Source organism: Xiphophorus maculatus, chromosome 10 (assembly GCF_002775205.1).
Source record: "Xiphophorus maculatus strain JP 163 A chromosome 10, X_maculatus-5.0-male, whole genome shotgun sequence".
NCBI lineage: Eukaryota > Metazoa > Chordata > Actinopteri > Cyprinodontiformes > Poeciliidae > Xiphophorus > Xiphophorus maculatus.
Genome location: NC_036452.1, coordinates 13,837,226 through 13,853,814, shown reverse-complemented (window position 1 = coordinate 13,853,814; position 16,589 = coordinate 13,837,226). Strand labels below are relative to the sequence as shown.

Here is a 16,589-nt window from a genome sequence, read left to right as displayed (position 1 = left end):
GTTTTATTAAACCATTTTGCATCGAAACACGGTCATTTCTGAGACACAGTCTGAATGGTTTAATATCGTGCCTTTTATACTTTATGTGTAATGATTGCACAGATAACTTTTGGACGACGACGATTCTCTTCCTGACATACTGTCTGATTTAGTTTGCGTTTGTCGTTATGTAACACCAGGAGGTCAATCAAAAAATTGTGAATCAACTTTTATAAATTTATTACTGCATCATCTGGTCGATGATCTTGGAACATGACATAATGTGTAGTATTGGCAAACATAAGAAACAGGTTGAAAGGTACTTCTTATGCAGAAGTGCATGGGCTCCATTTTCTTCCCGGTACTTCGGTAAACTAACGGTCCAGTCTTCCATTATTTATTAAACTAAAAATTCCTCAAGAAGTCAATTTACAAATGATTTACTAGAACTATTGATTTAACAGTTTTTTAAACAACTGATTATTCTATTGATTATTCTGACAAATGATTAATCAAATAAAAAATGTCATTGTGCAGATTTGTGATTTAATCACTTAGCAATACATTAAAAGATGGAAATAAAAATAATATTTCAATTTCTTTTCAAAATATGAAAATAAACATTTTATTGTCTAAAATGTTTGAACAGTTTGTATTTTCGGTGTAGTTTTGTATTAGTTTCTCTGTGTTTTTCTTCCAGCAAATGGCCTTTTTGAATCCGTATACTCCAGTTAGCCATTAATCTATTACTAAATTAGTTGTAGTTATGCTCAGTTTTTAGTGAATTACATTTTTTCCACTTCCTTCATCTACAAAGCCTTAAAGTACAGCTGCATACATTGTATCAATGCTCATCAGGGTTCACAGGAAGTGAATTGGTTTTCATTATCAGTTACTATATTTGGAGGAAATGTGTGAACTCAGATGAGAAAGTGAGAACACTGCACAGCTGCACAAAGAAAGAGGCATCCACCTTCAAACTCAGGTTATTTTTCATGATTTGGAAGCCATATTGTTGTGCATTTATATCTGCAAAATGAAAGAAGAGCTAAACTAATGTCAACATGTTGTAGCAAATTCAAAGAACACTACAGATATCTTCAAGTGTCTCTTAACTACAGGGTTTCAGGCGTCCGAATATAATAATCTCTGTAAGTATTTAAATCTTTCAAAGAGATCCATTTTTTAAAGTTATAATAATTCATCAACATTTAAACGTTATTTGAATTTTACTCGGTAAAGCAAATACATTTGGATAGAGGTATTTAAACCACACACCCCTCTTTATGCCTAAGTATTCTAAAGTCTACTGTCACGCCATCTGTCCCAACACCTGAAACCTGACCAAAATGGGTCATCAGAAAAACTTCCCTCATCATCTGCTGTTGTCATGGACACCTTTTGTCTTTAAATTTGTATCAGTGGGTTTAATGCTGTGACAGACTCACCCAGAAAGTTATAAATCTGGTTATGACTGATCCAATCTTTGCCTCCGCTGCAGGTTTTTGCCACCTATCCAAACGAGGACTACGACAGGCGCAATGAAGACGTGGATCCCATGGCGGCGTCGGCAGAGTACGAGCTGGAGAAGCGGGTGGAGAGGCTGGACCTGTTTCCTGTGGAACTGGAGAAAGGTATTAACCTCGTTAAACTCTTGGGAGCAAGTTTCTCTAAAGCTGTGAAACAGTTCCGGTGTTTGGACCAGCTTCGGGCACCAGATTGATGGTTTAATAAGAAATCATAAAACACTATGTCATCTTCAATAGGAGGGTTTAATTGTTGTCGCTCATGTAAAAAGGCCCGGAGTCTTCACCATCTGCCTTCTGACAGCCATCCGGCTTTTCCACGAGGAAGCATTAGCGCAAGTCTTTCCTTCAATTGCTCCCCAGTGGGGCACAATGAGAGCTCTCCCTCAACATTATGCTGCATTAATATATGTATGCAGGACTATGTTTAGCTTTCTGTTGCAGGCATGTTTTAAGTGATAGCATGTGTAACAACATGGAGGCAGCTGTTCACTTTCTGCACCAGGGAAACTGTAAATGAGACGTACCCCCGTGCTTTCAAGTAGATGCGAATCTTCTTTTTGTCCTCAAGAAAACAAAAAGCTTGTGCATCCTTTTATTACAGCTATAAATAAATCACGGCTTGCGGCAAATGTTGACGTCAGGGTGTTGACATCACTGAAGTGAAAAGGTCAGATCAGGCTCAGTCCTGAATTAAACCATGATCAGGTAAAGTGTTTGTTTAAAAGTGCAATGTTTACATTGTAATTTACCCTGATTTATATTACGTTATTGCATCACGCTTACCTTAATTTTTATTTCATCACAAATATTTTGATTTTATGCATTTATTTATGATATCTTTAGTTTGTTTCAGAATTTTGAAGTCTCCATTAACGCTACCAATACATTTAGTACAGCAGAATAATATAATGGGTATTAAAAAAAATCCCTAAAGCTCGTTGTTGGGGAGCTGCAGAGGAGTGTGCTGGGGGTCACCAAGTCTCCATGACAACCAAATGGCAAGAAAAAGCCTTTTTTGTCCTATCATCACAAACATCAACATTTGGACTTTGCTAATTGCCATTGTGATTATACCTGTAACCTTAGGCTTTCATGAGCTGAGAATAAGATTTAGTTTTTGCCAACAAATCCTTTAGGTAGGTGTGGCGTGAAACAAAGAATACACATGTGGAAAAGCACCATATGCTCCACTGTGAACCTGTTCCTCTTCCGAAGGCCAAGGCGCCTTGTTAAGACTACAAAGGACCATAAAGTCTAAAGCACAAAGACATTTTAACAGCAAACGTACTACCAGATAAAGACCAAACCAAAATTGTGTTGACGTGTAATAGTAGAGGCTCTACTAGTAATAATTGGTTTGATCCTCCCTTTCAGATGGAGACGGCCTGGGCATCAGTATCATCGGGATGGGCGCAGGGGCTGACATGGGCCTGGAGAAACTGGGCATCTTTGTGAAGACGGTGACAGAAGGAGGAGCAGCACACAGGGACGGCAGGTGAGTTATTAATCTAATCATTCGGTTAATCAGTTACTCAATCTACAACAATCTCTTTAAAAGTTTATTAGATTGATATAAATAGATCATTTTTTTAATGAACTTGATTAATCTACTAGTCTAAACAACAAACGTTTTAATTATCTGATTAATCCAAACACACTTTTCATTTATTTAATATAAGTGGCAAATCACTCAAATAATTTATAGTTTCAAATGCCAGATTTCATGAATCAAGAAAAACTAAACCGTGGGGAGTATGAAGCAGCCTGGTGATATAAAATGTCAACTCATATGTATTTTTTTTATTATTATTTTTTAATGTTGTTCATTTAGATATTAATGTGATGTACACAGCTTATCACCAGCAGAAACAAAGCCGACGCAGGTTGCTTTAAATCTGCCCATCAACATGTTTCTTCACATGCACAAGGCAACGTGGAGAAAACAATTCTCCACGACTTTTTCAGAAGGTTGAAAAAGTGAAATATATTCGGAAGAAAACAATGCATCAACATATAATAACGTGTTGATAAGTCGCGCTTGTCCTTTTGCAAATATTTCTATATTTTGCTGCGAAAAGTTGCCCACAAATGTTTAGCGTTTGTGGTTTTATCAGGCAGTTGACCATAATCAGTTTTTCTAAGCGATTTTCTGTAAACCCGCTGAAATGTCTCTGCAGGATTCAGGTGAACGACCTGATTGTGGAGGTAGACGGGACCAGCTTGGTGGGAGTCACCCAAAGCTTTGCCGCCTCTGTACTCAGGAACACCTCAGGAACTGTCAAGTAAGAGGCGTTTTTAGTAACCTTGCCTTAATCGGGCCTGTTGTGACCCAGTTCTCTGTCCAGGCTACAGTCATCAGGTTGGGGTTATGTAGCAGGATGGTCAGCGTTTATCACTGGGAGGATGAAACTGGGAGGATGCCGCTCTTGTGGCTTTTTGCGAGGCATTCTCCGCGACCGGGACATTCTTTACAGCTTCACTTGACATCCAGCGTTCTTCTGTTAGCAGACGGTTTCATTTTGATATATTTACCCGCAGCCAGAACAGAAATGACTTCTCCCACATCCCGCCCATTCATTTAACCAGACTGGAGATTTATATTGCAACTCTGACAGAGTCGTGATTATAGCCTTCTGGGTTTAAAGAGCTCCATTTTAGGGACAGTTTGAATAAAGCTAAAAGTCTCCAAGCTACAGCTACAGAAAACACTGTTATCATCAGCAAATACAGTCTGGATCTTAAGTGTCAGGTTCAAATGCCAGGAGGCTATTTGCAGCTTTTTGCTCTTTGGAGTTCTGTGAGCACCTTTTGTTGTTTAGGCTCATTCATAATTCAGAAGATTTTTTTATTTATTTATTTTTTTTGTAGCCAGTGCTGTTGGGATAACTGTTAGTGTAATGTGACTTATAAAGATCAGAGACCTGTACGGATCAGCTCATACATTATGGATCTGCTGCAGTGGCAGTGGAGGGCCTCACGAAGCTCAGGGTCTATTCAGGGGAAAAAAAACAACAAAAAAACTGTCAACGAGACTAATGGAGCGGGACAGGAAGCGTGTTTGTGAGCATTTAATTACCCGTAAACGCTGCAGAAAATTAAAAGACGACAGAGGCTGGCTCAACGGCCATCTGTTGCTTTGCGACGGGTTAATGTAGCCTCGGCTTTAATTTGACAGAGATTTGTGAACCTCTGTCAGGCATCTTATATCCTCTGTAATGAGCTGAAAGACAGGCAGAGTTGAGGGTTTGATCTTAGAAACTGCAGAGTGTTGCTCCAGAGACAAGATCATTGTTTGGTAGTAAACAGGAAGGAAATGTCTGACTGCAATAACATCTTACTGCACCAATTCAGGAAGCTATAGCAGTTTACCATATAAGGAAAGTGCTATTTTAGTCTTTAAAGAGACAGTTCTAAACCTCCTTGTTGATAACAAAGAACAATTTCATATCATTATTAACTTCAAGGACAATTTTATGCAAAACTCTTGGTCCACCTCTAGTAAATGTGCGTTTTGGGTCATCTTCTAAAGTGTTCCTGATCAGTAGTTATGCTGTCAGATTTCTTATCAATGAGTGTGCGATCACAGGTTTGTGATTGGGCGAGAGAAGCCGGGCGAGCAGAGCGAAGTGGCCCAGCTCATCCAGCAGACCCTGGAGCAGGAGCGCTGGCAGAGGGAAATGATGGAGCAACGGTACAACCAATACATGGATGAACAAGAGGTTTGATACATCCACACACACGTACATCTCAGTTTTTCCATAAATTCCAGAAATATTTGCCATCCATTGACTTAAAGTTTGATAATTTGGCAAATTTGAAGCAGCAAAACATGGAAATTTGGCATAAAAACATGAGAGAATCGGGTACAATCCGATCTGTGTTCAACTTTATTCCCATTTTTCTACAGTTCCAAGCTTCTAAAATGCTGCTGTCAGGTGTTGGGTTTTGCTTAGAAATAATACATGAAAGAAAATGTCCCTGACTATTGAAAAACTTCTACATACATGGATCACATAATAGCCTTAATTTGACCTTTATAGGCTGCCCAGAAACAAAATCCAACTTCGGATAGGATTATGAAATTCATCCATTAAGATCATCTACAATATAACGCATGATTAAGCAGTAAGCTAAGCTCAGAAATAGAGCCAAATCAGGGATGACTCAGATTATTTTGTCCTCAAAAGCTCTTTGTGATTTTAAAATGAGGTCTTTAACATTCTCTGTTTTTTGTTTTGTTTTTTATTGGGTTTTTTATGAAAACAACATCTGTGGTTAATGGTCTTTGGCTTGTAGGACAGGACAGGGAGGTTCGTTTAGGATTGTGCTCACCGTCTGCATTAGTGATGGAGGACAGGGAGGTTCTTGAAAAGCAGAATGGTACATTTAGAAGGCAGGAAGGATCGTTGGGGTTGCACCCCATCTAGTGGACATCCACGGTCACTACATGGATATACAATTTTGTCTGAACAATGAACAACAAATTTAGATTTCTTTTCTTAGGAATAACAATTTTCCACACTTTGACTGCAACTTAACTATAAAGTACGATTTAACTTACAGTAAGATGGAAAGTAAGGATTTCTCTACTTTCATTTTCCAGCTGAAAATAAACTTTTTTGTGTGCCTCCAGGGTGGTGAATATGGCACAGATGAGGAAGAGGATGAGGACGACGAGGCCAGCCCGCCGTATCCCAGCGCCATCGAGGTGTTCGACCTGGCGGAGAACGAGGACATGTCGCCTCTGGAGACGGATCCTGAGAAGCTCGCCCACAAATATAAAGAGGTGAGACATGAATACCGTGAAGTGGGACATTTCATCTGTAATCACGGCTCACCTCCACTCTGGTGCGTGACAGTAACACAAGTATTAAAAATTCATTTCATTTTCTTGCTAAAGCTCCAGATAAAGCATGCTGTGACTCAGGCGGAGATCCAGCAGCTGAAAAGAAAGGTGAGACTGACGGTTAACATGACTTCACATTAACCCAGAGGAATTCTATGCACAGCAGCATTTATAATGGTAAAGGCCTGGTTGAAATGGAGGCTATATTCGTCCCTGCAGCTGCACCACGCTGAGCAGGAGAAGCAGCGCTGGCGAATGGACAAGGCTCAGCTGGAGCAGACCCTGCAGGAGAACAAAGAGCGGATGGAGAAGCTGGAGGGCTACTGGATGGAGGCGCAGAGCCTGTGTCAGGCTGTGGATGAGCACCTGAAGGAGACGCAGGCCCAGTATCAGGCCCTGGAGCGCAAATATAGCAAAGCCAAGCGGCTGATCAAGGAGTATCAGCAGAAGTAAGACAGTGTGAACGCACTCACTAAAAAATGTGGGAAAAAAATCTACCCTTTTACTTTGAGACCTTTTTTCATCTCAAATTGGCATTCATTGGCTTCCTTCTTGGACTGGATTTGGTTTATTGTCTGAATTTTTGCAACATGATACATCAGAGGCCACGTGACTCAAATATTGAAATCTTATGCAGAAGCCAAAAAGCAATGAAATAGCTTTTTTTCACGTTGGTGAATTGAAAGCCAACTTTAGTACTTTGTTGTTTCATATTTTGTGGGAAAAAATAAAAATATTTTCTGGGGATCCTTTCTGATTCCCAGAAAGGATTTTTTCCCCCCTTAAAAGTCTGTTATTTTTATTTTTAAAACTGACAAATTAGATATGCGATCTGAAAAAGAATAAAACCAAAATATTATTGAAACTCTGTATAGGATACAACATCGGAGGTCAATATTTGTGGCACTACTAATATATTTTTTCTATTATCTTTTTTTCCCCCACTGGATATATGCGCTCTAATAAAAAGTTGGATTTTAATTTTTAAAACATCTGAGTACAAGACTATGCTACTGCTTAATTATTTTAAAACTATTTACACAAATATGCCAAAGGTGTTTATGCCTGATCCTCTGCTCTGATTTCTCAAACAGGGAGATTGAGTACCTAAAGAAGGAGACCCAGCGTTGTGCGCAGGTTGGAGCCGAGGCATCTCTTCTGAAGGAGGAGTCGGGACAACTTCAGGAACAGGTATGGGAGTAATGTTTAAGCTTTGTCATTAATGTAATTACAAAATACAAACATGTAAAAGTTCAAATTAATATAAGAGTTTTCTTTTTACATTTGTTATTGTTTGCAAATCCACTGAGCTATTAAAACGCAAGAAGAAGAAACTCTGTTGTTCAAATGCTATGCTTTGAACAAAAGTTTAAAAAAAATCACTTGAAACAATGTCAGCACTGAACAGAAGTCATTTCAATGTCTCCTACCATTTTGTCTAATCAAGCTGATAAATAAATCTGTTTTTGTTGTTTTTTGTTAAGACAGGAACTGTATCTCTGCAGCAGCTGTTCTCTAAACGACTCTTCTTCTCTTTTCTAGGTGGCTGACCTGGAGGTCAGAGTGGAGGAGCTTAAATCTGAGCCCTTATAAAAGCCTTTTTTCATTCCATGTTAACCTGATGAACTGAACTGCAGGGTATCTTTGTCTCCATCGTGAGCCCGGTCGTACACCGAGTCCTCAGGCTTTGTGTTTCGGCCATTTAACCCTCTTACCCCCATTTTTTTTTGTTACCGTTCACTAAAATGACGAAACGCAACAAGCATAGACTCTGATGAGCTCTAAATGTACCTTCTCCTTTTATTTCAGAGTTTGGTTTTACCCATAATTTGTTGTTTAGTGACAGACCAAGCTGTTGCTTTTAATTGCCAAAAACAAAAACCCTTTCTTTGGTTTTTACCTACTTTTTGTGACCCTTTTTTTTTTCTCAGCTTTTGTACAGATGTGATGCTGTGTGTCTTTTGGTTTGGTTTGTAAAAATTTTAATGTGGATAACATTTAACATAATATAAACCGAGATTTGGAAGGTTGTTGTAAATTTTCCGTGATAGAGATGTGGTACGAAGGAAGGAGTTTGCACCGAAGACGGCGCGACACGCCGACGGAACGAAGAGAACGAGTGGAACGTGATTTCTAAACCGTAGTAACAGTAACCTTCTTTTAGGTGTCTCGTCACCTGACCTTGCTGCCTACTTTCCAGAAGTGTTTGTGTATTTTCTACACACTAAAACCCATCAACAAGCGATCATTCCTCCGGTTCCATCCCCTTGTGTCTTTAGAAGAGGTACCACACGAAACAAACCTGCAACTTCTGTGCCACAGGTGACAACGGATCTGTTTTTCCCTCCAGATGGACGTTGCTAAGGACTTGTGTAACTGGAATTACTGATACCTGAACCATTACCAGACTGGGAACATTTCTATTTATTTTTTTGTCCTTTCCCAAAGTCGTTACCAGCAGAGAAGTTTTCGTCTCGAACCAGCAGCTGCACTTGACAACCACCGCGTGTAGCACATGGAAAAACACTGCCAGGTTTCTTACCTGTTTTCGGTTCATGCACCGTTTGAAGCAGTCACCTGTCATTGCAGTATGTTTGTATAGTTTCAGGTCAGACTTCAATATTTTCAAACTGCGTAATATTTATAACGTAGTCAAGAAAAAAAAATGGACAAAAGCAAAGAAAAAGGTAATCGAATAGACGAAGCTGTACTGTGTCATGTTAAAACCAAGTAGTAGACGAGGGTGGTTATGAAAACAAAACCTAGGATTACTTAATTTAAAAAAAAAAAACAACAAAAAAAAAACAGGCATGGTTATGACTATTTTCATAATATTAAGGCTTGTACAGTGCACACGCTTTGCATTGTATGTTTTGTGGAATAAATGGTCAACAGTGATGAGCAGCTGTGTTTTTATTTCAAACAATGGCAAATCTCAGTTTAGTTTCAATTCCTTTTTTGTCAAAAAACATAAGTGAATCTTGTTTTAATAAATTATTCAATATTTAGAGTAAAATGCTGAGAATTATTTTGTATTGAATGCAATTCGAATTCTGTAAATTTAATTAAAAAAGCAAAACAAAACACATTAGGGAGACAATAACCTCAAACAGAAAGGTGCAATAACTTTGTGGTCCAGCTGTAAACTGATACCGAATCAATCTTAGTCATGAGGTTTTGGGGATAAACAATCTCCATCAATTATACTGAATCTGTGGAACCTGTAATAGATATTGTCTGTCTCTGGAGGATTTTTGTGATACTCATTTATTTTCATCCTCTAGCTCAAGGGCGCTCAAGTCCAACCTGGAAGGCTATCCTTTAACTTTTAGATGCATCTCTTCTCCAACACACCTGAATCAAACGACAGAATTACCTCAGAATCCCAGATTACTTGACTCAGATGGGTTGGAGTAAAAAAAAAAGCTTTGCATAAAGTGGATGGACAAAACAGGAATAAGGATGACACTGTATTCCACTAACACATCGGCAACTCCCATTAAAACTGGTTTTGGAACTAAATAAAAATGGGCTAATATCAGAATTCTAGAATAACTTTCACAAAGTTATTCTTAAACTGGCTAAAGTAAAGTCATTTACTTTAATCTGTGGAAATCTGAACTCTTTTCACAGCAACAACAGTCCTGATACTTGCCTACGTGTGCACCTTCTGATGGTGCCTCCTGAGATGATAGTTTCTGGAAAAGCTCTTCCCGCACTGGCTGCACTTGAACAGCCTCTGTCCCTGGTGGAGCAGCAGGTGAGCCTTGAGGCTCTGCAGGCGGCTGAAGCTCTTGCTGCACTCTGTGCACTCGTGCGGCCTCACGCCCGTGTGTTTCCGCTCGTGTCTCTTCAGGTCTCCCGACTGGCGGAAGCTTTCGCCGCAGTGGGTGCACAGGTAGGGTTTCTCGCCCGTGTGAGTCCGGAGGTGAACGTTCAGCTGGCCAACGTAGGAGAAGCTCTTGCTGCAGTAGGTGCAGCTGTAGGGCTTCTCGCCCGTGTGGATGCGCTGGTGCTGCTTCAGGCCGTAGTGGTTCGTGAAGCTCTTCCCGCAGTCGGTGCACAAATATAGAACCTTCAGCTGCCTGATGCATGTGTGGGACGCGAGCGCTTCTGCGTCCGCGCAGTTTGTCCCGCAGTCCGCGCACGTGTACTCCCCCTCCGCTTCCTCCAGGTCCATCAGGCCTTCCGAGTAATCCCTAGGATGGTGCCTCTTGATGTGTTTGATGAGGTAGCTCTTCATGGTGAAGGAGAAGTGGCAGAAGGAGCAGGGGAACAGCTCGGAGGTGCAGTGGTACTTCTGACAAGACTTGTTTTTCTGATGCTGCCTCAGCTTCGCTGACGTAGAGAAGGCTTTATCACAGGAGTCGCAGCGGAAAGATTTCACCCTTCCGTGTACCATCTGTTTGTGTCTTCTGAGCAAACTAGACTTCCAAAAGGCGGCGCTGCACTGCCCGCAGTTCAGCGGCTTCGAAGTGCACTTGTGTGCCTTGAGGTCATCCGGGTTTCCGTATGTTTGCTTGCAGAGATTACAGCTAAACCACTTGTATTTCTTGATTTTTGCATTTCTGGCAACTGAGTCCTCTTGCTGATTAGGCGCTTTGCGTTTAGGTGCTACAAGTTGAGTGACGGCAGAAACTTTAGATCTGGCTTTGAGGCGCTGCGGCCTCAGAGGGGCACTGTTTAGGGTGAGGTCTTTGGTTTCCACAGGAGGAGCTGAACTACTTCCCTGGGTTTCAGCCGCCGATTCTTCTGAGTGCAGCTCGTTTATGTGCAGCTGCAGGTCATCCACCGAAGAGAAAGCCACCGCACACTCACCACAGCTAAACGGCATGGTGGCTGCGTCCTCCGAATCCTCGTCCATTTTCTCTTTATGTTCATTCTTCTTCTGGTGACTCTGCAGATGCCTGGCCAGGTCGTTGTACTGGCCAAAGCACTTGAGGCACACAGAACAGACATAAGGGCGTAACTTCTCATGAACAGCTGCCTCGTGTTTCTTGAGGTGTGCTTCATTCGTGAAACTCTTTCCACAAACTGAACAATCCAGCTGCTGTGTTTCTACATACACATCCACTTGGGCAACTTCAGTCGGGTTGCTTCTTTCTGTCTCCTCAGATGAAGCTGCTTCCGCCCAGTTGGAAAGTTCTGATCCGAGTGCAGAGCTCTCCGCTGTAGAGACCGGTTTGTCCGTAGCTGCGGCTCTTCCAAAATGAACACTCTGGTGTCTGACCAAACCGGACGCCTGACTGAAGCTTCTCCTGCAATGCGAGCAACAGTAAGGCCGCTTGTTGGAGTGGACGCACAGCTTGTGCCTCTTGAGGTGGGGGACTTGTTTAAAAACTTTCCCGCAATCATCACACGTTTTGGATTTAACTGGATCCACCAGCATCACCAGAGAGGCTGGAGGCTCGTCTCTGGAGCCGGGGTTTTCCTCGCCGGCTGCCTCATCTGCTTTGGGCTGCGAGTGAAAGTGCTCTATGTGTCGGAGGAGGAAGCTCTCTGTGGTGAATGAGAGAAGACAGTTGGAGCAGAGGAAAATTGGAGATGACGCACTCTCACCGCTCTCTGCGATTTCAGAGAAAAACGGGAAAATAATGAGCAACTCCATCTGACTAGATCTCAAACACACTTTTGGGTGACTGATTTGGGAAGTGAAAGCTACCTGTTCTGCTCATCTTCAAAGACAACATGTCAGACCAATCTTTGCTGAGGTGGGCGCGCAGTTTGCTGCTCGGCCACACTGTGAGCTCATCTCCAGTCTGGACGGCGCGGCAGCAGTGGAACAGGATGCTGCCTTTGTACTGAACGGCCAGCAGGTTGGCCTCGTCCTTGCTGCGAGCAAAGTTCACATACCTATGCAAAAACAAAGACCGGTAGAAATATGTTGAATACAACATGAAGCTGAGCCCAATAAAACTAAAGAGTTGATTGTAAATCTTATTGACATTACAGCAGTCAAACCTTTGTTATAATTGCTGACCAGCTTTTTGAATGTTTTTGCTGGCATTTTGAACATTTATCTCTGATGATGAAATCCTAGCCCTTGAGGCTGGAAGGCCTCCTCGCCATTACATGACCTTTATCTCCCTACACAGATTTTCTTTTAGATTAGAGTCAGGAGTCTGGCTGGTCTACTCCAAATCTGGACTATGACTTTCACTGAGACAAAATGTGTTGTTACAACTAGGATTATTTAAATCTAAATTTGGATTTAATTGGAAAAGCCATGATCCACCACTTAATCAGCCAATTATCAAAATTAATTAAAAACCTTTTTTAATCTACCCTGAGAAATAATCAGCATGTAGAACACCAAAAGAAAAAAAAAAGGTTTTACTTCCTCACTGAATGCCAAACACCTTGAAAGTTCCCCATACTTTCTGTCTTTTACACACTTCTACAATTTGTTTGGTGTTTCATACAAAAATAAAGAAACACACTTTGGAGCAAGAATGAGTACAAGATTGTCAGCAACTGTGCAGATTTCTTAAAGTGTAATATGATCTTATGAGAAAGAATTAAGTTGCCTAAGAAAATATTGTGACAAACTCTATGAGCCCTGATAAAGCAAAAACAGGCCAGCTAAGACTCGCCCCGTAAGCTGATGTTTGGTACGCTGATATTACATTCTCTGACTAAACTTTATAGACGCCTCAAAAGAAAGATTTGAAACCTAAGATGTTATTTGTAGAGCTGGAAACATTGATCAAAGTTCACCACTTAGAAACGGTAAAGTTTGTAAAATTTCTGCATGTGGTTACACAGATGATACGCCCACTGTTGTTGAGCGTAAACCCATTAATTTTACTCTAGTGCAGTATACCTTCGCTGTGCTCCTGCTCAAACATTCAGAATTTAATACCTCATCCAATTTGAATAGGAGTCACTGGTGGCATCTATGTACTCATACTGATCTTCTCCTTTGTAAATCTGAAAAAAATTTAAATAAAATATTATAAACATGATGACACACACAAGGACTTTGAATTTGTTGTTTGGATTCAGGACTACTAAAATGATTTTAAACTTTCACATTTTGTCACATTACACCCATTAAACATCAATATATTTTATTAGAATCTTATGTTCAAGGTTGCTGTCCTACTGGAAGGTGAACGGTCACCCCAGGCTTAAGTCTTTTGCAGCTAAGAACAGATTTCCTTCAAGGTATTGAGCTCCGCTCTTCTCCCTGTAAACCAGTTGCTTCATCTCTTTGAAACACAGAGTGATGCTTCCACCACACGTTTGGTCGCTTGTCCATAAAGACAGCTACAGTGAAGTGTATGACTAATGGTGGTACTATCATAACAAATGCATGCTTTTCTTGTTGAAATATATATATTTTTTTCTTGTATTATTCCGCTTTTTCCTTTTCATCAACTTATTTCATTATCATTTTTTGTACAGCACTTTGGTGCAGTTTTAAACCTGTTTAAAGTACTATATATATAAATTTGACATTGACATTTCATTTGTAAATAAAATAAAACTGTGGATGATTTTTCTTACTACAGAGTTGGGGCTGCAGGTTTGTTTGCAAGGGATCATAACTCACCTCCCAAGAAAAGTCACTAGTTATAGCATTTTCTTTCACTGTCACTTCCCCCTCATACGGTCCAAAATGCATTCCTGGAGACAGTGCTAGACCTTGATTTATTACACCTACTCCTGCACTGGGAATACTGGATCTGCCTATCATTAGGCCAAAGGGTAAAGTGAGAAGCGCTCGCTGTGGGACACCCATAGTCGTTGGAAAGTCAAGGATAAATGATGGACCATTAATGTCATCAGGATTACTTTGGTCCTGAAAAAGAGGCAGACACTCCTCACAACCTGGAAATGTAAAAACAAAAGAAAGAAAGAAAAATAGAATATTAAAGTGAATGTGTGGCTGAAATATGTTAAAACAAAAATATTTTTAAAAATTCCAAATTTGTAACAAAATATTTTCTGAATTACTCATAAAAGGATTCATAATTTGCACAAAATTAACTCTATAAAAGATAATTTCTGCATGCAAATAAACAAAGTATGTTATTATCAAAACGTCGTTTGGCTACAAGTTGCGTTTGCTAAGCTACCATGAAGACTGACACCAGCTTGTCCAACACAATGTTCTACCGGTTTAACCGGTAACTCTTCACTATAAAAAGAAAGGAAAATAAAATAAACTTACAGAAGCCATCTTGGCCCTCAGTGCTTTCTTCCTGTCCCACAGTGCTCAGCAGTTTCTGGAGTGACGTTTCAGTCGACTCTAAATCAACCACCACTTTAGGCACAAACAGAGATGCAATGTTAGGAACTTTAAGAGCTGAACTTCTATTTCTTAAAAAGCTTAAAAATATGGTTGTCACAAGTTACCTGCCGGGGTGCTGTTCTTCAGAGAGAGGCCTTCCTCGGTTTCAACAACCTCCTCGGTTGTCTCAACCCACTCCACTTCACCATTCTTGTTCGACATGAGTAAAACCTCTGCAGGAAGTGAAAGAAAGTTAGTAAAACCTCTGATGGTGTCACTTTTATTAGTAGGAGATCAACGGATATTCCACAAATTTATCACATCGATCAATCAATCAAATTTTATTTGTATAGCACATTTCAGCAGCAAGGCATTTCAACGTGCTTTACATCATATCAAACACAGAAACATAATGCAACATAGAATCAACAATTAAAACATGACAATAAGTCAAGTTCCATCATTAAATTTGTAATTGATTACGTTTCAAATACAATTCTAAACAGGTGGGATTTTAGTCGAGATTTAAAGGAAGTCAGTGTTTCAGCTGTTTTACAGTTTTCTGGAAGTTTGTTCCAAATTTGTGGTGCATAGATGCTGAATGCTGCTTCTCCTCGTTTGGTTCTGGTTCTGGGGATGCAGAGCAGACCAGAAACAGAAGACCTGAGAGGTCTGGAAGGTTGATACAACAGAAGATCTTTAATGTATTGTAGTGCTAAGCCATTCAGTGATTTGTAAACTAACAACAGTTTTATTCTGTGAGCTATAGGGAGCCAGTGTAGGGACTTACTAAACACACATATGCACATATCTCCTATGCATTTTTCAATACTGGTCCACTTTGTTGCATAAATACACACGCCTCACTGTGAACTACTCTGGAGACTTCAAATGTTTCAACTTTTAGATAACCTTCAAAGTACACTAAGAGTTCTCTGAGGATTTGTCTGAACATTGACAATGCAAGCTTCCAGGGACTGTCATGAAATGTTCCCCAAAAGCTCCATGAAAGTTAACAACTTTTGCAAAGTAACCTGGAGAAGGTTCTCTAAAAATTAGAACACCAGTATGCTTTCCATAAGGTGAAGACATCTGTAACCACAGAATGTTCCACAAGGCCACAAAATGCGAAAGCTTTGGAACATTTCCAGGAGTTTTGAAATTTTCTAACATTTAGGGAACATTTACAAACAGTTCTCTAATAAGACTGTTCCCTAAAGCACCGTCAAGGCACACTGCACAACATGTTCTGTTGCCCTGCTTTAAACACCTGATTCAGTCTGGCGTTTAGTAAAAACCTTTTAATCAGCCATTAATTGAAATCAGGTGCACTGGAGAAAGCAAACACATAAAACATGCAGGGCAGTGTGCCTTGAGGATCAGGGTTGGGTAACTCTTCCCTAAAAGAATGTTAAAAAGTCTGAAGATTCTCTAAAACATCAATGCCAAGTTCCAGAAAGCATATACGAATCGTTCAATAAAAGTTCGAAAATCTCGCACCTTCAAAGAACAGGGAACGTTCGCTCAAGGTTCATAAATCTTTAGAGAATTCACACTGAATCTTCTCTACTAGTGATAAAAACGCAATAACGTTCCTAAAGGTGTCTTAAGTTCAGTTCCCCGTTCTCTGTCACACATCGCCTATGTAATCTTTAAGGAATATTACTGCAATGCTCCAGTAAGGCTAAAATTTGCTGGGCAATAGTTAATCTATTCTCAGTTATCACAAACAACAGTTAATCAAATTTAACTTACCGTACATCATAGCTATAACTGTAACATGATAATTAGCCTCGACATAGCTAAATATTACATCCTGACGTAAAAAAAAAATTAAATCAATTTTACGAAATGAGAGATTAAAAAGTAAAAAAAAAAATCACAAACCTTTTTGAGTTGTAGCAACTCTAACATCGAAACTTACAGTAAATTGGTTTCAAAAACCACATATTTTGACCGTTAGCAACATGAGGTCTCGTAAGAGGAAGTTACTCCGGTG

At 40.1% G+C, this 16,589-nt stretch overlaps 2 protein-coding genes across 2 annotated transcripts in view; one reads left to right on the top strand and one right to left on the bottom strand.

The window, feature by feature from the left end:
- Positions 1–9,252, top strand: part of LOC102229715 (neurabin-2-like) — a 22,790-nt gene extending 13,538 nt beyond the window's left edge. The window contains exons 3-11 of the mRNA XM_005794700.3: positions 1,481–1,613; positions 2,883–3,003; positions 3,686–3,790; positions 5,095–5,227; positions 6,142–6,294; positions 6,409–6,462; positions 6,574–6,803; positions 7,449–7,545; positions 7,897–9,252. Coding sequence (XP_005794757.1) covers positions 1,481–1,613; positions 2,883–3,003; positions 3,686–3,790; positions 5,095–5,227; positions 6,142–6,294; positions 6,409–6,462; positions 6,574–6,803; positions 7,449–7,545; positions 7,897–7,947 — 1,077 coding nt within the window. The 3' untranslated portion in view covers positions 7,948–9,252. The remainder of the gene's footprint in view (positions 1–1,480; positions 1,614–2,882; positions 3,004–3,685; positions 3,791–5,094; positions 5,228–6,141; positions 6,295–6,408; positions 6,463–6,573; positions 6,804–7,448; positions 7,546–7,896) is intronic.
- LOC102216811 (histone-lysine N-methyltransferase PRDM9-like) lies at positions 8,471–16,589 on the bottom strand. Its single transcript, XM_023341020.1, has 7 exons — positions 16,478–16,589; positions 14,716–14,823; positions 14,531–14,623; positions 13,910–14,187; positions 13,217–13,284; positions 12,017–12,207; positions 8,471–11,919 (listed from the first exon to the last, which is right to left on the bottom strand). Exons 2-7 carry the CDS (start codon positions 14,810–14,812, stop codon positions 10,010–10,012), a joined length of 2,637 nt encoding a protein of 878 aa, XP_023196788.1. The 5' UTR covers positions 14,813–14,823; positions 16,478–16,589; the 3' UTR covers positions 8,471–10,009.